Below are 23,340 nucleotides of genomic sequence, written 5' to 3'. Positions count from 1 at the left end.
AGATCAAATAGCAGATGTGCTGACTAAACCGTTGGGGTACCAATTCTTCTCGCGCCTTCACAACAGGATGAATATTTGTCCCTTGTCGACGATCGAATTGAGGGGAGGTGTTAGCGAGATCATCCAAAGCTCAGAGTCCACGTTGGATAAGAAAGAAGTGCAACTGACCGAGCATGTGAGTCATCCTAGTGCAACGGTAAAGGAAGACACATTATGCAACGTAGCCACGAGCTCTCAGCTCACCTATCCGACGTGGAAAGATTGCTTGGTCAAAGGCTCTTGATGAGCATCTGCAAACAGCTGTTCTTTGTACATTAATGAGTTAATGAAAAGCAGAAAATCAGTTATTCAATATTGTCTGTAGTTGAGCTAGGTTTTAGCTAGTGTTCTAGGAGCTTCTTTTACATATGATATAAACCGATGCAATAGTAGTTTGTAATTAAGTTTTTCCTGACTGAAATTTCAATCAAAGCATTCTAGCTCATTACCTTCTTTATTCATTGCAAAATGGAAATGTCGATAGCATGTGCAGAGACCATTTTCAACATTTATTAGTCGAATTTTTGCAGTTTGTGCTTGTTTTGAGTGGAATTACCGTTTTTTGAGAAGCATGATTTTTTCATTATTTTTGAAAAAATTAAAAATTCTAATTTAAATCCATAATCCAGTTAAAATCTGCTAAAACAATTTGTTGACTTTTAGACGGAGCTGTCCAAAATGAACTGATTTCGGCCCAAGTTCTAATATGTGGAATGTATTAATTCAAAACATAATATATATGATCAAAATCGTAAAAACGTCATATGTTTAAAATCACATTTGGCCCTTAGTAATTCTGGTATACATAGTAGATGCGCACACAAACAAACATCAGGCGTAGGCTAAAAAAACACATGAAAATTAAGTCTGAATCTACAAGCCATAGGCAGTCAACTCTTGGATCAAAGCAGTTAGATCATTATACGAAGATCCCCCTTCTCCAACAGCCTTCCTCGCCATTTCTCTATACTCCGCCGCTCTCCTCCTCATCTCCGCCGCCGACTCCCCCTCCATAACCGCCCGCACCGCCTTCTCCACCGCCTCCCTGCCCACTCCTTGGTGCCCCGCCCGCCGCCACTTCTTATTCCCAACAGAAACTCCAATCCTCAAAACCTCCGTCACCAGCTTCTCATTGTAAAACTGCTCCGCAAAGAGCGGCCACGTTGCCATAGGCACGCCGCTGCACACCCCTTCTAGAGTCGAATTCCATCCGCAGTGCGTCACGAAACCCCCCACTGCCGGGTGATCAAGAATCACCACTTGCGGCGCCCATCCCCTTATGATTAGGCCTCTCATCCCTGTCACCCTCTCCGGCAGCCACTCCTCCTCCTCCCCGCCTTCCCTCACAACCCACACGAAATCATGGCCGGCGGCGTCGAGGCCGTTTTCTATCTCCTTCAGCTGAGCCGGACTGAACTTGGCCATGCTCCCAAAACACACATACACCACAGAATTCACCTTCTTCGAATCGAGCCACGCCACGCATGCGGCCACGTCAACACTAGGCTTCTTTCCTCTCTCCCCTCCTCCATCAGCATTGTTGTTGTAGAGCAAAAGAGGGCCTACGTTCCAAGCCCTTCTCCCCAAAGCATTCCTGTAATGGTCAGCGTAGTCGGGCTCCAGCTCGTAGAAGCTATTCACCACAACGCCGTAGCTCCTCCCATCAGCCTCCCTCATTTCCTTCATCCATCTGGAGAAGCCGTCGGCATCCTCGTTCAGATCGAAATCGGCGACCTCCGTCGTCGCCATCTCCACGCGATGGGGAAGATTGGGGAGGACGAAGTGGTGGGTGCCGCGGAAAGGCTTGTGCCTCCGCAGCTCCTCGGCGGCGCAGAGAGAGAAGTAGCAGGTTCCGTGGAAAACTAAGCGTGGGATGCCGAACTTGGCGGCGGAATCCGCCGTCCACGGCAAGAACATGTCGGAGATGAGGCAGTTGGGGTTGAGTTGTCGGAGCAGGTCCTCGACTGGGTGTCGGATCAAGGACAGGGCTTTGAAAAACTTAGGAATGAGGGCGTCGTCGGAGAGGACTTGGTCGAGGCTGGTGATGTGGTCCGGCAAATCGGAATCCTGCGGGGGGAAGTGGATGGAGACAAGGCCGATGTCAAGGCCAGAGGCTTGAGCGTTTAGTACAGGTGAGGAGAAGGAAGGGGTGGAGATGATGGTGGTTTTGAGGCCGCGGGAAGTGAAGAGTTTGGCCATGTCTAGTGCTGGAATCATGTGCCCGTGAGCCATCAGTGGAAGAAACATTATGTGAAGCTGCCCTCCCATTTTTCCAATCCGATTTTAAGTTTTCAACTCACTTAATTTCGACGTTCTTGTCTATATGGACTATATATACTACTAGTACTGACTACTATTATTATTTGGTGTTTGAGAACACGCGCCATATATCCCCCTCCTTCAATCATTTAAGTATTATTGTGAAAATCACCATTTCTATAGATCAAAACTTATAAAATAACGATAAAACAATTTTTAAATTAGACACACTTTTTTATGAGAAGTTTGTGCTCCACTTCACTTGATGATTAACCTAAATTCGAGAGAACTATTGAACATATCCATCTATTTTCGGATAGACATGGTTTAATAAATTCCTATAGTAAAAATGCAATACTACAAAATAATACTAGTATCATGTGACAGATTCAATAAAATTAATAAAAATATTTAACCGGCATAGAAGATTGTGGAAGATGGAAGCTGCCTCTACTAGTATCTAGTAGGGTGGATTTTAATGGGAGCAAAATGAGCCACGGATATAGTTTAGTTTGATTACGCAAGTAAACAAAACAACTAATGGGATATTATATCAATAATCTATTTCTCACTCACGAGCCAATTTGAAAGCGATATCTCATTTGATTACACAATGTGAAGAGTGCCTGAGGCCGATCCTTGTCCAGTCCGTCTTTATTGAACCGGTATTAGTAACTTTGTATATTAACACATTATTTTTGTATTATAGACTACTATATATATACTCCCTCCATCCGCGAATACGAGTTTCGTTTTTAAATTTTAGTCCATTCGCGAATAGGAGTCTCGGTTCATTTTTACCATAAATGGTAATAGAATCCCACATTCCACTAACTCATTCCATTCACATTTCATTTAAAACTAATACTCCATATACAAGTGGGACCCCTATTCCATTAACTTTTTCCCACCCACTTTTCTTAACATTTTTTAAAACCCGTGCCGTCAAAGAATGAGACTCTTAATGGCGGACAGAGGGAGTAACTTTTCTTAACATTCCTGTAATGGTCAGCGTAGTCGGGCTCCAGCTCGTAGAAGCTATCACCGCGACGTTGTAGCTTCTCCCATCCGCCTCTCTCATTTCCTTCATCCATTTGGAGAAACTGTCAGCATCCTCGTTCAGATCGAAATCGGCGACCTCCGTCGTCGCCATCTCCACGCGATGGGGAAGATTGGGGATGACGAAGTGGTCGGTGTCGCGGAAAGGCTTGTGCCTCCGCAGCTCCTCGGCGGTGCAGAGAGAAGTAGCTAGTTCCGTGGAAAACTAAGCGTGGGATGTCGAACTTGGCGGTGGAATCCGCCGTCCACGACAAGAACATGTCGGAGATGAGGCAGTTGGGACTCTCACAGTATCATAGTACCGCTTTTCCATTTCAGTTTTTCACTATAAATGGTAGTAAGGTCTATATTCCACTATCTTAGAGCATCCCCATCCGTGCTCTTATTTAAGAGCACGGAAGTGGGTCCGATCCCACTTTTACTCCATGTTCTTAACCAAGAGCACAACACCCACATCCATGCTCTTCCGCAAGGACAAGCTCAAGGGTCCCACCATTCTATTATTCAATTTAAATAAAAACATTTCCACAATATTAAAATGCATTAAAAATACCCAGAATACTATTACAAATTATAAAAAATAAAAAATTACATAATTCAAATCCCAAAATTAAAAATTACATTAATTAAAATCCTAAAAAATAAAAATTATAATTAAATTCATAAAATTAAAAATACCCACTACTCGTTGCCGAATTTCTCCCAAATTTGTTTGATAAGGTCTTCTTATAGCTCAATGTGAATGAGAGATAATATTATGTGACAAGTGGATGATGAATGTTTGTATTTATAGATGATTTTGGGATTAAAAAAAATCAAACAAATATAAAAAAAATCAAAAAAACGGTAATCAACGGCTCTATTTTTTGGGAATCCAAAAATATTTTTTTTATTTTTGGTATTATTTTTAAATTAAAAAAGAAAAAGAAATTGCCAACGGCTATGCCGTTGGCCAATCGCGTGCCGCCACGTCAGCCTGCTCAGCGGCACGGACGGACAACGCTCACCGCACCGCTGGCACGGACGACATCCATCGGCAGGGACGACCGCTGCGGATGCTCTTAAATGAGATGTGTATTTCACAAACTTTTTTTTCATTCATCTTTTTAACATTTACGACAAAAAATTGAATTTTTTAATAGTGGATGGAGGAAATAATACTTAGTAGTATATTTTTTATTACTATATGGTATAAAATAATTAAAATTATATTTCGCATAGGATGTCAAATTTATATGTAGGCTAAGCATAAAACTAATTAAAAAAAACTTATAGTCATTACAAAAAGGGAAATTGGTCTCTAATATCATGAACTTTGCACAAATTCTGGTTTTTCCCATGAACTTTCAAATTAGTACCATAAATCATGAACTTTCATATCTGTTTGGTATTTCCCCAACCCGACCCGAATCCTATTTTTCCGGTAACCTTATGCCAGCGTGTACAATCGGAAAATCTACGTGGACTCTATTTGAAACGACGTCGTTCCACCTCCAAATCTATAATTGAAACATTTTTTATATATTATTTCACAGCATCGTTTGTATCTCACCTCCCGCAAATTTTCGTTCTCTGAATCTGCAATTAACCTCTCAATTGCAACTTTTATCAGGGATCTTCGTCGATTTCGGACTCCATTTGGGTAATCTCGACTGCACACTTGAATAGGTTTCATTTTTTGTGAATTTCTTGTTCTTTTCTTCGAATTAATTTTCAAAATCAAAACCTTTGCTTTCTTCAAATCAACAATGGAGGCTGCTCAGATTGTGTTCCCTGCTCCACGTATTTTAACTGTTGTTTGGGACAAGTTTCTGCTTAGAATTGTTTGTTGGTGTAACTTGGTTTAGTGCCTGAATAATCATTTTGTGCTCCATAAATATGCTTTCTGTAAGTAGGCATTTGTAACGAAAAATTACTAAATGGATTCAAAATGCATTTTATTTGTGAAAGAAGGTTGTTGATTTCACCATTTCAAATATTTACATAAATTGTTTCTATATCTTAACTGCATTTTCCAATTGTAGTTGCTTGTACTGATTATGGTAGTTCTAATGCCACTGCTGCTGCTACATAAAAAAGAAGAGCTAGTTTTTATGGTTCTTGCCTGTATCTCATTTTTCCAACAAATATTTTATGAAATTTGTTTACTTTATTGCCAGAGAGGTTGCAGCAAATGAATCGAATGAGAGTGATGAAGAGTCAAAACGAAGCATTATGGTATGATGTGCTTCCTTGAGATATAATACTGCTTGCTAGCACTTGCAGGGAAAGAGGACGAGGACGGGGACGTGCCAGCAAAACTGCAGAGAGAGAAATCCTAAGACACGAGATTGAGCAACTTGTGTTCGTTTCAATTTGTCCTACAGAAGGGACCAGTTACTATCCATCCTATTTGTCTCAAAATAAAATGTATCATTCCTTGGGGTTCTAATTTGACCTCAGAAATTTGTTTCATTGTAAATTCTGAATCATATTCCGAAGAAATGCAGATATTCTATTAAAATCGCCTTTTGTTGGGTTTCTCTATTTCTTTCTCCTATTCCTTATGCATTTCACTCTCAGTGTATATAATTCATTCTCATTCATGTCCATCTTGTACTTGTAAAGATCTGTATTTCATAGTTGTATTTATGTTCTAAGTTATGGTGAGCGTCATGTTTCCACAACAGAATACTCAGTTTGGCCTCAACTACACTGCATTGAAACTATGATTGCTTGCCTAAAGAGTAAAGAGAACACACAGCAGTCATGTTTCCACAACAGAATACTCAGTTTGGCCTCAACTACACTGCATTGAAACTATGATTGCTTGCCTAAAGAGTAAAGAGAACACAGCAGTCATCTTTTCTCCCTAACACAAAAGCATTCAAATACAACCAATGTCATCTTGACCATAACAAAAGTTTTATATTGTCTCCACAACCAAATGTGTTCAATTCAGGGCAATACATCAAAATATGATCATTGAACATACATGTTCAAAGCTAAAAAAATATCCCATCAAAAACCAAATGTTTTTTCTCAAACTTGACTCTGTTGTGTTGCTAAACCAGATTGTGCTTCACCAGGTTGTACTTGTGCTTGTCGAACTTTTCGAGGCCGTCCTCTCTTTCCCTAATAAGAAGCAATATGAATATATTAAAATCAAACTCAAGTTCATAACACAAACTGCTCTATGAACATACTGATCCATACATCAATAAACTGATCCATACATCAATAAACTGATCCATACATCAATAAACTAACCTTCTCTTTAGTTGGCTTTGGAACAAGATCGTTTTTGCATGATCTACTGTTGTGCCCTTGTTGAAGGCATTTTTGACAGGTCATAACACATATTTTGCGAAGCTTGTGTGGTCTCTTTGGATCAATTTCCATTGGGTCTTTTTTCCTCATTTTTTTTGGTCGACCCGGCATCTTCTTCACATGAGGTGGCATGATACGGTAGCCTTGTGCTACACCCCACATCTTGTCACCATTCAAAGGTGGAATGCCATATGCATAAGCCATTTTGTACTTCTCCAAAGTGAAGTAGTCACTCACATAAGACTCAACCTTTTCGTTCAAGAAATTAATTACTGAACATGCATGCACACAAGGGATTCCAGTAATATCCCAAACTCTACACTCACAAGACCTCGAGGCTGGTGTTACCACAAACCTATTTTCATTTAAGCTCACCTCAAACTTACCACCCAATGCAGGCATAGTAACACAATATCGACTATTATACCTCAACTTCTCTACTTTTTTCCTGATTCTAGGACACAAGACATCAGTTTTCACATGTGCCTCATTCAATTTCTCATAATGCATCTTCATGAGTGAAGTTCTAATGTCTTCTAACATGTGTATGAGATGTTTACCTCTTGGAATCAAGACATACTTGTTAAAGCTTTCACACATATTATTCAAGATGGAATCACAACTTTGCATAGGAGTAATAAAAGCCTTACAAAATCTTGTGATGTTTCTTTCCATCAAATGAATATAAGCTTCAACATCTTCCTGTTCAAGTTCTTGGCATGCCTCATTGTATTGTTCCATGTAAGTACTCCTTACAATTTTCCAGAAAATGCTCTTTAGTTCTGGGCCTTTTGAGCCCTTGTGTGTCTTCTTCCAATTGTTATAAACATGCCTTGCACAATTTCTATGCTCGGCCATAGGAATAAAAGCCTTAACTGCATTCTCCAGCCCCTATAATTATAATATAAATCAGTAACTACATCAATAAATTAGATCAATCAATAAAAAAAAATAGTACATACCTTTTGTTGGTCACTAATGATGGTGATTCCAACACCTTCTCCAAGATTCAAATCTTGAGCCATTATACCTATGAACCATTTCCAGTTAACTTCGTTTTCCACTTGAACAACCGCCCATGCTATTGGGAACATTTGGTTGTTCCCATCACTTCCAATTGCTGAAAGTAGTACACCCCCTAAATAAGTCTTCAAAAATGCACCATCCAGACCTATAACTCTCCTACAACCTCCCATGAAGCCCTTTCTCAACCCACTAAACCCTATATATATGCTCTTAAATACTGAACCAATTTCCACATCAATTTCAAATCTTCCTTCTTTATCTACCTTCATCAACTCAGATACGTAACTCCTAAGCTTTGCATAGTGGTCCTCCACAGAGCCCGTCAACAGCTCAATGATCTTTTTTTTCGCATTATACAGCTTCCACTTTGATGCATCATGTGCATACCTCTGCACTAAGTCCCTCCTCAACTCCTTAATAGTTGTATCAGGTTGAAGTCTGAATGTGTTCAGATACTTCTTAGCAATCCAGTTGGATGTAACTAATTTGCTTTTCATATTCCTAGAGCATGTGTGGACATCGTGCAAATTTTTTATCTCAAAAGACCTATACTTATTGACCTTACTCGCATAACACTTCCACTTGCAAGGTTCTTTACAACCAGCTTCCACTTGGTCCTCATTAACCCTTTTGAAGTGTATTTCCCAGCCATTCTCTATTGCATTGTCAGTCAAAGCATCCCTAACTTGATATCCATTCACAAATCTCATTCCAAGTGTCAACTTCAATGTTTTATGATCACATCTGGGATTATACACACACCTTCTACGTCTTTTTGTTAGCCCAGCACTTTCATCCTCCTCATCGGTGGAATCAGAGACGACATCATCATCAGATTCCTCATTATCTGACCCGCCACGTTCAACTACAGCGTTGCTTTCTCCAAAATCACAAATAGCACCTGTAAACAACTCATTACTTATAACCCTAACATTTGCTTGTTTTAATTTCTCTCTTGCTTGTGTATACTCATCATCTGACACCAGCTAATCGTACATCTCATCATCCGTTTCATCTTCTTCATCACTAGATGGAATATAAATCATCTCATCATTTGACTCACCCTCCTCCTGCCCTGCTCCCTTATCCTGCCCTTGCCTATCTCTTGCTCCAGCACCCACTCCAAGATCTCCCACACTAAACTTCCCCACGCCAGGATCCCCTATAGTAAACTCCTCCACACCAGGATCCCCCACGGTAAGCTTCTTCATGCTAGGATCCCCCACAGTAAACTCCTCCATACTGGGATCCCCCACAGTAAACTCACCAACACCTTGATCCCTCACTCTAGGATCCTCCACGCCAAGCTTACCAACACCAGATTGTGTTCCATCAATAATATAAACATTCAAAATTCTTGTTCTAAGCTCAAGATGTGACAACATCACCATCACATCTTTGTCATCTCTAATGTCTACCATTTTCATAGACCTAGGTATCTTATATGTAAGTTTACTCCACTGATCATAGCCCAATTTCTTAACTTCATCAATTAAATCAAAATACCCAAATCTATCTTCGTCAAAATCAACCTTAGGAGTTATATCTCCACCTACATATAACTCCAAGCCACCATTTTTTACAATAGACCCGCCATGATGAAAATGTATATCAAATTCAATCCTGCAATTTTAAATCAAAATTTCAGTCAGCAACTAATTTGTGCAAACAATCAATCTGTAATCAAAATAATTTGTAGTCTAATTCATGGGGTTTATATACCTATTAAGTTATAATACATGAATAAACTTGTTGATTCATTATAATACTCAACTTGTTAAGTTAATCGTGTAATCTTTCTATATGTGGGGACCAATATAAACACAAACAAACAAGGGGAGCTGAAAAAGTATTCACCACCACCAAGATGGAAAAAACGACAAAAATTAAAAAAAAAATTGAAATCAGGGGGACCCACCTCATTGACATTGAGGGCGGTGTTCGAGATCACAAGCTGAAATAGACAACTAAAATTGTTGTTGCTTTGTTCTTTAACCAATAATCCAAGAATCTTTAAAGAAATTTCCTAAAATGTGTTTCTAGGGTTTGTGAAAGAGAACAAGGTTTTGTGTTTTGATTCTGTAGCGTAGCGCAAGTGTGTGGTTTTTTATTAAATTTGTTTTGTTTTTTTTTTTGTTTTTAGAGTTGTATTTTGACAAATAAAAATAATATTGTGTTTAATATTCCACATAGATATGCCAATCTACATGCCACTTGTAAGAAATATGCCAAATAGGATTCAAAATGCCACATAAGCTAGCCGGATTTTACTCCTGACCCGCCGTGGGAAATACCAAACCGATATGAAAGTTCATGATTTATGGTACTAATTTGAAAGTTCATGGGAAAAACCAGAATTTGTGCAAAGTTCATGATTTTAGGGACCAATTTCCCTTAAAAAAACTAATTATTCTTTATTTTGTAGGCTAAACATAAAATGAAAATAAGAAAGAAAAGAAAAGAAGTTAGGACTTATGAGGGAGCATTTTCCCGTCGCGCCAAGCTCTGGTGCTTTAATCTGTTTCTATATATATAAGAAGGTAAATCTTCAAATTGGATATATACTTCATTAATCAGCAACAGATTGATTGATTACACACAAAATTAATCTCCGATCGTAGCTAGAGCATTGTTTATTGAAGAAAGGATTTGAAGATGAGCAAGAGAAGGATGAGCTCCGATAAAGAGGAGGCTTCAAATTCAAGAGAAAGAAAGAAAGCGAGAACGAGAAGAAACCCCAATCAAGAAGCCCCAATTCCAGCAAACCCTAATCAAGAAGCCCCAATTCCAGCGCAAGATTTGTTATTCGAAAAGACGCTTTCATTTTCAGATGCTACGGGCAGCCAGTTGACTATCACCGGAGCGCACAGAGAAACGTTGATGGTGTATCTAACTGATGCAGAGAGGAAAAAGGTGAACGCAATAGGTGTCGGTCTGATGGTTCCGACGAGAGTTGCAGATGTTAGATATGAATTGAAATTAAAGAGAAATTCGACGACATATTTCAACGGATGGGCGCGGGTGGCGAGTGCAAACAAAGTCAAGGCCAGGAATTCAGTTCAGGGTTTCGGGTACCGCGAGGCCGGTGAGTTCCGATTGAACCTCAATATTATCAGAAACCCCAATCAACAACAAGAAGAAGCCCCAATTCCAGCGCCAGATTTGTTATTCGAAAAGAAGCTTACAGCTACAGAGACAACGAAAGGGAGGTTGTTGATCACCGGAGCGCACAGAGCAACGGTGTTGGGGTTTCTAACGGATGAAGAGAGAAAAGAGGCAGAATTAAAGGATGGTGTTGGTGTGAAGGTTCCGGCGAGAGATGGAAATGGAAATGGAGCGAGATATGAATTGGAATTAAAGAGAAACAAGAAACTCAACAACGTATATTTGATGGGATGGCAGGAGGTGGCGCGTACAAACCATGTCAACCGTGGGGATTTAGTTCAAGGCTTTGGGTATCGCGCCGCCGGTGAGTTCCAATTGAACCTCAATATTATCAAGAACTAATCTGTTTCTCAAATTAGAATCCCTTATCAATTTCATTTCTTTCGTACTCCTTAAATTGTAGCACCAATGTCATGTTACTATATCCATTAATAAATGATGATCTGATTTGGGCTTAATTTGTTGATGCTTTACTATAAATTCCAAGATCAAGAATAGTAAATAAACTCAAACCGCACGCAACTCGGTTAATTAATTAGGAACTTGCTATTTTGCTGTGTTCTCGATATGATTACAAATAAAATCGTTCAATTTTAGTTAGGGGCATGCATGGATATTTTACTTTTTTTTTAGGTTTATATCAACATTTCTATTTCATCAAAATTGTCATTTTGAAGAGTTTTCGAGATGTTTTCCCTTTTTTTTTTCTTGAATATTAAATTTTGCTCCCCCGTCCCATAAAAATATGGGAAATGGGTATGGTACAAGAATTAAGATAATCTTGGTAAAGTAAGAAAGAATGGAAGAATTGTATGGCAAAAATGTGGATAATGAGACCTACATTATTAAATTGATATAACTTTCCAAAAATGAAATGCATATATATTTGTGGGATGGACAAAAATGGAAAAAATTTTATGGAACGGATGAAGTATTAATTTTAGTAAGAGCGAAATATTTACTCAGCACTACCAAGAATTTTTAAAATACTACTCCCTCCGTTTTATAGTAGTGGAGACATTTTTTTCGGCACAGAGATTAAGAAAAATGTGTATAATGTATTACTCCTACATAAAAAGATAATAAAGTAGGAGAGAAGAAAAGGTAGAGATGATAAAATAAAAGAAAGAGAAAAGTAATTAAGAAGAAATGTGTTGATTTTTACCGAAAAGGTAAATGATTTCACTATTACGGAACGTACCAAAGTAGCAAAATGATCCCACTACTATAAAATAAAGGAAGTAAGTACTATTTATTAATCCAAAATATTTTTAGCTATATATTACCCCGATTCAAATAAAGACTCATAAATCTTTGTAGTATTTATTTTTAATATATGTATAGTTTACGATGTTATAAGGGAAATTGGTCTCTAAAATCATGAACTTTACCTAAAATTTGGTATTTCCCATAAACTTTGAAATTGGTATATAATATCACGAACTTTGCATTTTGTTTGGTATTTCCCAAACTCACTCAAATAAGATGTTTTCATCAAAATCTTATTTAACGTAGGCAACCGTGATATGTTTTATAATATTTTGAACCACTTTTTAAGTTCATAACATGTAGGATAAAAAGTTACGTTGAAAATCACGTTGATTTAATTGTGTGAATTATGATGAAAAAGCCTCATAAGTTAGTCAAATATAGTAATAGATATCCGTGGGAAATACCAAACAAAATGCAAAGTTCGTGATATTATATACCAATTTCAAAGTTCATGGGAAATACCAAATTTTAGACAAAGTTCATGATTTTAGAGACCAATTTCCTATGTTATAATAATAGTATATATAATTTGCTATCGGATTAGAATTTCAATGGTCATGATGATCTTACGAATTTCAGGAAAAAAATTCGTTTTTCCATCTCTCTCTCTTACTTGCTGTTATAAGATCGAAAAAGATTTTGTAATGAAAATTCTTAGGGTGGTTCATTTGTGTTGTTTTTTGGCGAAACATCATCGGAAAACAAGAAGATTGAAACGAACTTAAATAATCTGAGGAATAGTCATTACAAAAAGTAATTAGTATTTAAAATTTTGTAATAGGCTATACATAAAATGAAAATAAGAAAGAAAAAACCTTTTCCCCCCTTGCCCTCTTCCTCTTTTAATTTTTATCCCTATATATATGAAAGTTAATCTTCAGATTCGCTATATTCAGCAACTGATTGCACTCCAAATTAATATTCTCTTGTATCGTAACTAAGTAAGAATTTGAAGATGAGCAAGAGAAGATTGAGCTTCGAAAGTGATGATGATCAATATCAAGAATAGGCTTCAGCCATTTTCTTCTCTTTTCCTTCTATTTAATCAAAAATGTTATCAGAAACAATTTTCATTAGGGCTTCTCTTTTTTGACTTAATTCAATAGGTTTAACCCAATACTAAACTCATTATACCATAGTTAAATTGTATTAATTCTTTTTGGATCATTTCAATATAATTGAGTCATTTTTCTTTTTAACTAAAAATTTTAATCAAAATAATTCAATCATTTTTCATTTTAATCAAAAACTTTAATCTCCCTCCTCTTGCTGTATTCTCTTTTTCTTTCTAGTATATTATTCTCTCTTCAATTAACTGTCGTATATTATTCTTTCTTCAATTAACTGCTGAACAATAATTTCACAACTACAGTGTTTGAATGGTGTAGATTGGATTTCACGCATTTCATTACTCAATGGTCTGAACCTTCAAAATTTTTGCAAAACACTAATTTATTGTACTAGTTTTGAATGGTACCGATTCTCATTTATCTAGAATTCATTACTCTCATTAGACATTGTGCATCCACTACGTACACCCTAACAAAAATTTTTAAAATTTCATCACGACTCTTTTCATAGGTCCGTAAGAATCTGCATTTATTTGTAGTATTTCGCAAGTTGAGTTTCGATTTACAGTACATTTTTTACTGTTAGTTTTGTGACTGGTTTTATTCGAGATTTTGACGAATATTCTTTTGTGAATAAGTTACATATATCATATATGCAAAGCTGGATTTAATATGCAATACGTTAACGCTGACTAGTTTGAACGGTTTTCATTATTATCAATATCATGACTCATGGGTTTGATCAACCATGATTTAAAAAATAAATAGGGCCATTTTTATGAATGGTTTTCTTTAAGAAAAAAAACACCAATAATATAGTGTGTAGTGAAAGAAAAGGGAAATCAAGGCTTCATTTGTGTAATTACATGATCGGTGCTTGTTTTCTTCGAATAAACTGCGAAATTTGTATAATTATGAATCTTTCTTTTATCTCGTAATATACTCCAAGAAAATCTAAAATTAAAAATTTTGGTGTTTGAGAACACGCGCCATATATATATCCTCCACTTCAATCATCTACTTATTATTGTGAAAATCACCATTTCTATAGATCAAAACTCATAAACTAACAATAAAGCAAATTCTAAATTAGACACTTTTTGTGGAGAAGTTTGTACTCCACTTCACTTATGATTAACCCAAATTTTGAGAGAACTATTGAACATATCCATCTATTTTCGGATAGACATGGTTTACTATATAAGTTCCTATAGTAAAAATGCAATACTATATAATAATAGTATCCCGTGACGACAGATTCAATAATTTTAATACAAATATTTAACCGGCATAGAAGATTGTGGAAGATGGAGCTGCCTCTACTAGGATCTAGTAGGGTGGATTTTAATGGGAGCAAAATGAGCCACGGATATTTAGTTTGATTACGCAAGTAAACAAAAAACAACTGAATGGATTATATCAATAATCCATTGTATTCATTTGTTTATAGTACTACTACAATTATCATTCTCACTCACGAGCCAATTTAAAAGCGAAGACTCATCTGATCACACAATGTGAAGAGTGCCTGTGGCCGATCCTTGTCCGGCTTTGTAAATTAAAACATTAGTTTTATTATAGACTATATTACTTTGAATCACAAGGGGTGTCAGTTTTATTTGGGATACACTGTAAATTTTGTTCATAATAGCGACAACTTTTAACAAAATACTAGTAACTTTTAATCCCAATAAAAACTTTTATGTATATGAACTAATTTTTCTTGGTGCTCACGATTGAAAAGCTGCATATGTTTTTATCAATTAATTATTGGCATTTGATTTTTTGGTAGTTCTGTCTATTCAGAGAGTATTTATACATGAGAGCAGCAGTTCATACATCTTAATACTCTAGATGCTTCCAATACTTAGTAACATACCCAAGTTGGAACTCACTAATATACAGAAATAATATTGATAATGAAATGTAATCGAGGATCTCAACTAGTAGTGGTCCTCATACTATCAAGGCGTTGATCTTCTGAATTGTATGGGCTTTGTGAACCAACCCTGCAAAACCATTAAGAAAACAGATTATTTGAATAAAATGCTTTTCCATATAATTAGCCTTGTAATTGTCTATTACAACACTATAAGGGCGTCAAGAAGCCCATCAAAATATATAAAGTCTATCTATTGCTCTTAAATCTCACTACAATTCTGGATTCTCACAACCACCACAAGCATATAAGAATACACAATCTACACACATAAGCTAAACAAGAATGGAGTGCTCGGTTTTGGGGCGTGACTGATATACAATTCTTGATATTCACCGCCATAGCTGTCCTTTTATCGAGCAATCAGCCACTGCATCCCAAAATGTATACACTATAGTTCAACCAATAATATGGCAGAGAATCAAGCACGTGTTAATTTCACTTGTGCATATAGCAACCGTGGCGAAGAGTGATCAGATTTTCTCAGCAGCCTGCTTTATCTGAAGAGCCGCCCTAACAACATCTCCCCTAGTAATGATACCAATCTATAACATGGCAAAAATGAAATTGTAAGAATTGCATTTAACTGAAAAGTAATGGCCAATGCTATAAGTTGAGTAGAATAACATTACCAACTTTCCTTCAACATCTACAACAGGTAGCCGACGATACTTTGTTTTGAGCAATAACCTGCATTATATATCAACATCCATTACTTCTTTGGATCCGAGCTTGTAGATTGATTCATGCAAACTTAGCAGCTAAGGACACTCATAATTATAGTAAGCCCAGTTCTGCAGAAAGTTGGCTATAGAAAGTTCACATTTCAAGTGAACTATTTAGATCAACAAAACTTCAATTTTTGTAATTATTCAGGAAAAGGATTCAATACCTAGCGGCATCCTCAAGATTGGTGTTTTCGCGCACAACTAGGGGAGTTGGCGTCATTACGTCACCAACAACCTTCCCTTTAGTTTTGCCGAGTAACTTCTGAACTTCATTAAATGTCTGCACAAAAAGAATATTAGAAACTGACAGAGGAAGAGCTAAGGATGTTTTACATTGATGAAGAAAATTAATAGATGCAGCCCATGAGAGAAAAGTTTATACATACTTTCCAAGTGCTATCGGCAACTGGAAACAAATTTGTATCTTGTTCAGGACCACCTAATTTTGATAAATGAGAATGATAGCAAAATTATAATCAATGTGCAGTAAGATACTGTACTGTCAAAACTAGTTAATTTATCCCCTGAAAATAGAGAGAGTGTGCATAAATATGATAAACTTAATAATTTATAGTATAAAAAAACAGGAAAACACAATTTAATTTACATATGTCTTATTGTCTCTAGGCACTTAGTATGAACTACTTATGCTTGCTAAATTAACAATGAGCAAGTTGAATGACTTCTCCATTTCCTTTGTATTGGGGAAGATGGGTGTTATGTTCCGACAGCCATATAAATGATGCATAGTGTCGATGACAGCTGCTACAAGTGTGTCCTTTGTCTTACATAATCTTAGGTTTGATTTCCAATAAAAAGATATTGCAACTCCAATGGAATGGTCAGTAAATTCTATTTTCATTTATTCTGCATGGTCTTGATGAATTTAACAGGCAGAACTTAGTGAAAATACCAAAAAATCAAAATTTGGTTTAACCAATCCTATGATACCTGAGATGGAGTCAAGTGCCAACAAATCATAGTCAGAAACCACACCTACCTGTAACATCATCATGCAGTTTATCAACATTTATAATGAACAGACACCAAAGGCATTACTACAAAAATTGCAAAAGCTAATCATGTAGGACATGTAGCATTACCAACTTCCAATCATCATCAACAACAGGAAATCCAGTAACTCTTTTCTCCACAAGTGTGTCCAGAGCTAGGCAAATAAACAGAGGGTTGCCCAAAAGAAGCTATTGATATCTTTTCAAACCCAATGAGAATAAATAAAGAAGTTGGATGACAAGATGTCAGCAATACCTTCATCGACAGTAGTCGTGGCCCTCACAACATGCAATTGCTCTTTTCTAGTCATAAACTCGCCTACATTGTAGGTACCCTCTCTTGCCTGAAAGGTTTAAAATGTGCAAGTTTAGGAAAGGTGAAGATTGGATATACCTTGAAGGGTGTTTACTTGGGTGGTACTGGTAGTCTAAATAAAAACAATAGTAGTATAAGCTAATCCACCACATACTTAGATGGATCAAACAGTATAGAGCCTATTTGATCGCCTAATCCTACAAATATTCAATCACATGTATTGTCAATCTAATAAATCTCCAGTATAGTGGTCATTTCATGTTTTTGTTAACTCAACTTTTAAGCAAGCGAAACCAGACAATTTTACAGGGTTAAGGACTAGTGAAGAAATATCTTCTTCGATTATGATTCATCAAGACACTCAATATAGCTCTGATTGCTTAAACAACTCACATAGTGTTACTTTCAATTACTCAAATAGAGGTAATAAGTTTCCAAAATTGAAGGACACAAACTGCGAGGCGCGGCGATAACTTACGGGAGCTGAATTGGTGCTGCCGGCGGTTGCGCGAGGAAGAAGAACCGGCCGTCGAGATTTTCTGACGGAAGTGAGGCAGCCGGTAACCGCCGAATTGGGGAGGGGAGGGCGAGTGTGGCACGTAATGACGCAGGGTAAAGTGCCGGCGCGAACAGTCGGATTTGCTCCAGGAAGGGAAAAAACAGATCGAAATTCTGCGAAAATAATGGAATCCATGGATGCAGAGATGTGATGGCAAAAGAAAAAAACGATTATGAGTTAGGGAAAAATGAATAGAGAGAAATTAGATATTTTGTCAACAAGTGTTGGTTGAGTGTATGCTCTTTATGTCCATCTCGTTGCAAATAAAGTTCGACTACCATCAAGTTGATTGGTTGATTAAGCAGAAGGCTGGACCAATTCACGAGTCACGGTTATGTTGATTAAGCAGAAAGCAGAAGGTTGATCGAAATTCAAGTAGCTTAATCAACTTTACTTAAATTTTACATTAACAGAGTATCATACAATTTATTTGAGATAATTGTTTTCTTTTTTTTAAGTTGAGTTCATTATTTTTGGATTTATCAAACTTAATAATTAATTTTTATCTGATAAAAGTGATGATAAACTTTTCAAATATAATTATATATCCTGATTTTGGTGTAACAAAATTTAGAAAAATATACCCATCCGTCCCCTAAATTAGAAACTTGTGAAAAAGTATGAATTTTAGGTGCAAATTGGGAAAGTAAGAGATAGATGGAAATATATCTCTTCTCATTAGAGAGAAAGAAATTTCTTTTTATTTTGAATGACGGACCAAAAGAAAAAAAGGACGGACCAAAAAGAAAAAATATATCTATTTTTGTGGGACATAAGAAGCACTCCCTCCGTCCGCCATTAGGTGTCCCAGTCACTTTTGCGCACTCATTTTGTAAAAAATGATACTCGCTTCGTCTCACTTTAAGAGTTCCGGTTGAGTTCGGCACGGGTTTTAAGAAATACAAAGGAAAGTTGGTGAAAAAAGATAGTGGAATGTGAGTCCTATTTTTATATATAGTTTTATAATAAAATGTGAGTGGAATGTGGGGCCTATTACCAATTATGGAATATTCCAATTGAGACTCCTAAAGTGGGACACCCAAAAGTAGTAAATCGAGACTCCTAAAGTGGGACGGAGGGAGTAATAAATAGTTAAAGTGGAGAAATAGTTAAGTAAGAGAGAGAATAACTTAGATAAAGACTCTTCTCAACATTATTCTCTCTCTTACTTTACCATTTCTCTACTTTAACTATTTATTATCATTTTTACAAAACGAGTGCGCAAAAGTGACTGGAACTCCTAATAACGTACGGAGGGAGTACTAAATAAGTGGATCGAATGAGTCATACAAAGCGAAAAAAAAACATACTTAGAATGGATATACTCCCTCTAGCCCACTTTAGTCTTTAAATGAACCATTTTCTTTTTTGAATGTCCCACATTAATTGACACATTTCTAAAAATAGAAATATCACTCTCTCGCTTTTGCCCCTCTCTTACTATATTCTTTTCACTTAACTTACAAACAACACTATATAAAATCTGTGATAAAATAAAAATGCTCTATTTAGAGTGAAACGGATGGAGTATAATATTACTCCCTCCGTCCCGGCTAAGATGACACATTGCTTAGCCGGCACGGGGTTTTAGGAGTTATTGATTTAAGTGTTTAATTGGAGAGAGAGAAGGTGGGTGTAAGTATTAAAGTAGAGAGATAAAGAAAGATGGATATTTTAATAGGAGTGAGAAAAAATGGTTTAGTGTATTAATTGGAGAGAGAAAGTTACCAAAAAAGGAAATGTGTCATCTTAGTTGGAACAAACTAAAAAGGAAAACGTGTCATCTTAAGCGGGACGGACTAATTATCCAAACCCATGCAATTCACATCGCTCCAAACACGCCCCCACATATGCTAGCAATTTAGGCGGCAATATGGACCCGACAAAATATATCACACTGTTCTAAGTTATAACTTGTGGTTCAGGAATAACGCACAACTGCCTCCAGTGAGAATAACAGTTGTAACTTCTAGAAAAATAAATTGTGTTTGTAGCTGTACCCATTTCTCTTCAAATATTTGAACGAAAGGCTGGTAAATAAGGAGCAATAATGATTATAAATTAATTAAATAATAATAATAATAATAATAATAATAATAATAATAATAATAATAATAATAATAATAATAATAATAATAATAATAATAACGACTTTTCCTGCATAAATGAGTTTACTATTCAAGATTAATAATCATTTTGTATTTTAGTTCTCATCATTATATTTCTCTACTCCGGACTTTTTCAATTAGAGTTAAATTTAATAATATTCAACTTATGTAACATAGTTATCAATGTTATTAGGAAAAAAAAGTGTATGAGCTTCGAATTCAACCAACAACTAACAAAATAGCAATGTTGATTGGGCAAAATCTTGATGACATATATAAATTGAAGTTGCACTTTAAATTATTAACAAATCACAGACTCAATTGTTGGATCATATTTTGACAATTTAAGTATTGATAAATTATTCAAATGTTTTACGTAAATACAAATGAATTTCAATTAGTATATTGTATATTAAATAATAGAAGTACTATAATTGAAAATTTTAAAAATAAATATTATAATCAGTTCTATTTAATACTTAAGGGATGTGATCAAATGCAAATTCTATTTATCGTACAAACTTCAAACTATGATCTGGATCTTTAAATTTCAAGCTTTGATGTGAACAAATGATAAATAATGTCAACATAAGGTAAACATTATCAACCAATTGACGTTGTGTTGACATTTTCCGTTGACATCAAATTTTAAAATCTCACAGTCCAAATCATAGTTTGAAGATTATACAATATATAAAGTTCGCATTTTATCAATATCTCCATACTTCATATATATGTTCAAGAAATTACTATATATAATTAAGCATAAGAATTTATACATACTGAATTTTAGCAACAGAATCAAGGCATTTAGTAGCGAAATATCAGCTACTAGGGCCATCAGCAACGCTATCTCTTATTCATCCCTTAACTATTCATGGGGTCCACTGTACTTTTCAGCCCATCTGTTAACTAAGAGACATCACCTGCATTCCTCCATCTTTTAACCATCTCATCCCTTAACTATTCATTCAATTTCATTTTTTATTTTTATTTCCAACAAATTCAATTAATATTTCATTGAAATATTAAATTAATACTAATAATTCATTAAATCATTAAAAACTATAAAAATTACAACATCCGAAAATACGAAAAATACATAATTGAAATCCTATGGAGTATTTTTAATTTTAATTTTTAATTTTTTATTTTTATTACAATATTGAAAAATACAAAAATTAAAAATTACAATATTTTTTTTTGAATTTTCCTGATTTTTAAAAAAAAAACAAAAAAAAACATTTTAAACGGATATAAACGACGCCCACTCGTGGGCCCGCGAGTGGGCGTCACGCACGAATCGGAGCACGCCACGTAGCCAAGGCGCGTGGCGAGCTGTCTCGTGCCCAGCCCCTTCCGCGCGAGACACGGGACGGGATGGCTCGTCCCTTCGAGACGAGATGGAGGTTGTAACGCGGTCTCCTTGCCGTCTCGTCTCGGCGGGACGAGATAGGGACGGTGACGAGTCACACTGCTGATGCTCTAATCAATTTTAGTAGCATAATTAAGACATTTAGTGGCCGAATGATCTGTTGCTAAATTGTTTATTTCTGCTATTAAATGCCTTAATTCTGTTACTAAAATTGATTAGTAGCTGATATTTCCACTACTAAATGCCTTGATTTCGTTGCTAAAATTCAGTATGTATAACCTCATATGCTTAATTATTTGAAGTTAATATCTTGAACATATATATATGGAGTATTAGGATAATGATAAAATGCAAACTCTATATATTGTCTATGGAGTAGTGTATTCGCAGGGCTGCTGTGGTCACTATCCATATACAACTAACTTTTTCAACGCACTTTATATTATACGAAATACTTTTTAAAACTCATGACGGATCAAATGGTGACAAAGGGACGGATGGAGTACTTCTAACCCTTGTAAAAATAAATCTTCAAACATTAAGTAGTAGTAGTATAGTATTTTTGTCAAATCTCTTACTTTGGGCAATTATATTTCAGAGATTGATCGTATAAACGGTTATTATATATTCAGAGATTGATCGTATAAACGATTAGTTACTATAGGCATTACAAACTGAATTACCAATGGATACTCATTCATTACAATTTGTTAACACTCAAGAAAATGCAAATCACCCAAAAATGAAAGGACGTAACAAATCAGTCACACATTTAGTCCGTACATGAAAATAGGAAAATGTTGAATCATGATACGTTAAAAATAGCAGTGGTAGTCCAATCAGATATGGGCCTTCTCAGTCAAAAAATTGGTGAGATACGCTTGGGCCAAGGAACAGCCCAACTGAACCTGGGCCTGAGTAGTGAGATGCAGATTATCTTCTTTCAGCTGCAATCCCTTTGCATCAACACATATAACATTGTGGAGATCCATTCCCAGTTGTATTGCCCTGATTTCATCCACGTATTTCTTTTCATTTCCAGATGCAAGTGCTACCTGCAATTAATTTTTAAATAGAGTGAGAGAGAAGAAATTAAAAAAAAAAAAAAAAAACTCAGGTACAAACCTGAACAACGGGAAGATTAGGCAAATTCAGATCTGCACGGATGTTGTGGATAAGCTCCTCCATTTTATGCTTGTAGGCGTCGACTTCTTCCTGCGACGTCGTATCGCTCTCCCCCTGGTACCACAGCAGCGCCGCGATCTCGCTTCCGTCTCCGCCGCTGACGGCCGCCTTCGCCCGCTTCACCATGTTCTCGTAGAGGTGCTCCCCACGCGCCCATTCCCTGATCGCGGTGCCGCCGACAGCGCAGGGCACCAGGCCGATCACCCCCACGCGCTCCTTGACCGCGTTGGCGAAGGGCATCCCGGGCCCCACGCCGCACACCTTCTTTGTGTCGATGTCGTGATGGAGAGTCTCATGCGCCACTTCCCAGCGGAGGTTGGCGGCCAGCCGGTATATTTTTTGATCGTCGGGGGCGCACTCCGGTGGGACGACGCCGTCCCAACGTTTATGCGCCACGCCTCCGCGGCCGGCCATGTTGCTCTGCCCCGATAGGATAAACAACTTTTTGGCGACTTCCATTTCTCTCAGAGATGGATTTCGAGGGATTTGGTTTTGATTTTAAGGTTTTCACTTTTCAGTTAGATGTGTTGGTGTTAGGTTGAATGTCTATTCGGTTAATGGCATATGTCGAATTCTTTTTGTGTTTTATACTACTCCCTGTATCACTTTTTTTATCCAAATTAAATTACAAATGACTTGTTCGTCAAATTCGTCAATCGTGTTTGTCAACAGTGTCTGTGACAAATTTATTGTTTCAATAAAATGACATGGATTTTAGTATAAATAAAATAGAAAAAGTTGGTACCGACTCAGAAAACTTACACATGAGAATACACGCTAAAATATTTTTGAGTGAACCTGAAAGTGTAAATACAAAAATTATACTAGTACTCCCTCCGTTCCATAGTAATGGAGGCAAAACTTTTCGGCACAGAGATTAAGAAAATTGTGTTAGGTGAGTTAAGTAAAGAGAGAATA

General features: G+C 36.5%; 4 protein-coding genes across 4 annotated transcripts; all 4 read right to left on the bottom strand.

Moving 5' to 3' along the window:
* Positions 1-784: 784 nt before the first annotated feature.
* Positions 785-2,352, bottom strand: LOC125219546 (scopoletin glucosyltransferase-like). The gene has a single exon (XM_048121556.2). It carries the CDS (start codon positions 2,305-2,307, stop codon positions 913-915), a length of 1,395 nt encoding a protein of 464 aa, XP_047977513.2. The 5' UTR covers positions 2,308-2,352; the 3' UTR covers positions 785-912.
* A 4,026-nt stretch (positions 2,353-6,378) lies between these two features.
* On the bottom strand, positions 6,379-8,568 carry LOC148933244 (uncharacterized). The gene is made up of 3 exons (XM_089059736.1): positions 7,629-8,568; positions 6,607-7,557; positions 6,379-6,471 (listed from the first exon to the last, which is right to left on the bottom strand). The coding sequence occupies exons 1-3, from the start codon at positions 8,400-8,402 to the stop codon at positions 6,379-6,381; spliced, it is 1,818 nt and encodes a 605-aa protein (XP_088915862.1). The 5' UTR covers positions 8,403-8,568.
* Positions 8,569-15,232: 6,664 nt separating this feature from the next.
* On the bottom strand, positions 15,233-17,998 carry LOC125219050 (CBS domain-containing protein CBSX1, chloroplastic-like). The gene is made up of 8 exons (XM_048120908.2): positions 17,674-17,998; positions 17,136-17,223; positions 16,970-17,034; positions 16,818-16,866; positions 16,253-16,305; positions 16,031-16,146; positions 15,771-15,828; positions 15,233-15,683 (listed from the first exon to the last, which is right to left on the bottom strand). Exons 1-8 carry the CDS (start codon positions 17,887-17,889, stop codon positions 15,612-15,614), a joined length of 717 nt encoding a protein of 238 aa, XP_047976865.1. The 5' UTR covers positions 17,890-17,998; the 3' UTR covers positions 15,233-15,611.
* A 3,840-nt stretch (positions 17,999-21,838) lies between these two features.
* On the bottom strand, positions 21,839-23,018 carry LOC125219613 (putative carbohydrate esterase At4g34215). Its single transcript, XM_048121634.2, has 2 exons — positions 22,363-23,018; positions 21,839-22,292 (listed from the first exon to the last, which is right to left on the bottom strand). Exons 1-2 carry the CDS (start codon positions 22,879-22,881, stop codon positions 22,077-22,079), a joined length of 735 nt encoding a protein of 244 aa, XP_047977591.2. The 5' UTR covers positions 22,882-23,018; the 3' UTR covers positions 21,839-22,076.
* Between the last annotated feature and the right edge of the window lie 322 nt (positions 23,019-23,340).

The sequence above is a fragment of the Salvia hispanica genome, chromosome 1 (genome assembly GCF_029641045.1).
Source record: "Salvia hispanica isolate PSC_SH4W2 chromosome 1, Shi_PSC_v1, whole genome shotgun sequence".
Lineage (NCBI taxonomy): Eukaryota > Viridiplantae > Streptophyta > Magnoliopsida > Lamiales > Lamiaceae > Salvia > Salvia hispanica.
The sequence above is the reverse complement of the archived record's forward strand: the minus strand, read 5'-3'. Positions and strand labels throughout refer to the sequence as shown.

Bases quoted from the DNA above. Each gene is read 5' to 3' on its own strand.
- LOC125219546 (XM_048121556.2), bottom strand. From the start codon at position 2,307: ATGGGAGGGCAGCTTCACATAATGTTTCTTCCACTGATGGCTCACGGG.
- LOC148933244 (XM_089059736.1), bottom strand. From the start codon at position 8,402: ATGAGATTTGTGAATGGATATCAAGTTAGGGATGCTTTGACTGACAAT. The intron at 7,558-7,628 runs GTATGTACTATT...TTATAATTATAG, and splicing joins TCATTAGTGACCAACAAAAG to GGGCTGGAGAATGCAGTTAA. The intron at 6,472-6,606 runs GTTAGTTTATTG...GCTTCTTATTAG, and splicing joins CAAAGCCAACTAAAGAGAAG to GGAAAGAGAGGACGGCCTCG.
- LOC125219050 (XM_048120908.2), bottom strand. From the start codon at position 17,889: ATGGATTCCATTATTTTCGCAGAATTTCGATCTGTTTTTTCCCTTCCT. The intron at 16,867-16,969 runs GTAATGCTACAT...ATGATGTTACAG, and splicing joins TTGATGATGATTGGAAGTTG to GTAGGTGTGGTTTCTGACTA. The intron at 15,684-15,770 runs GTAATGTTATTC...GCCATGTTATAG, and splicing joins TAGATGTTGAAGGAAAGTTG to ATTGGTATCATTACTAGGGG.
- LOC125219613 (XM_048121634.2), bottom strand. From the start codon at position 22,881: ATGGAAGTCGCCAAAAAGTTGTTTATCCTATCGGGGCAGAGCAACATG. The intron at 22,293-22,362 runs GTTTGTACCTGA...AATTAATTGCAG, and splicing joins CTAATCTTCCCGTTGTTCAG to GTAGCACTTGCATCTGGAAA.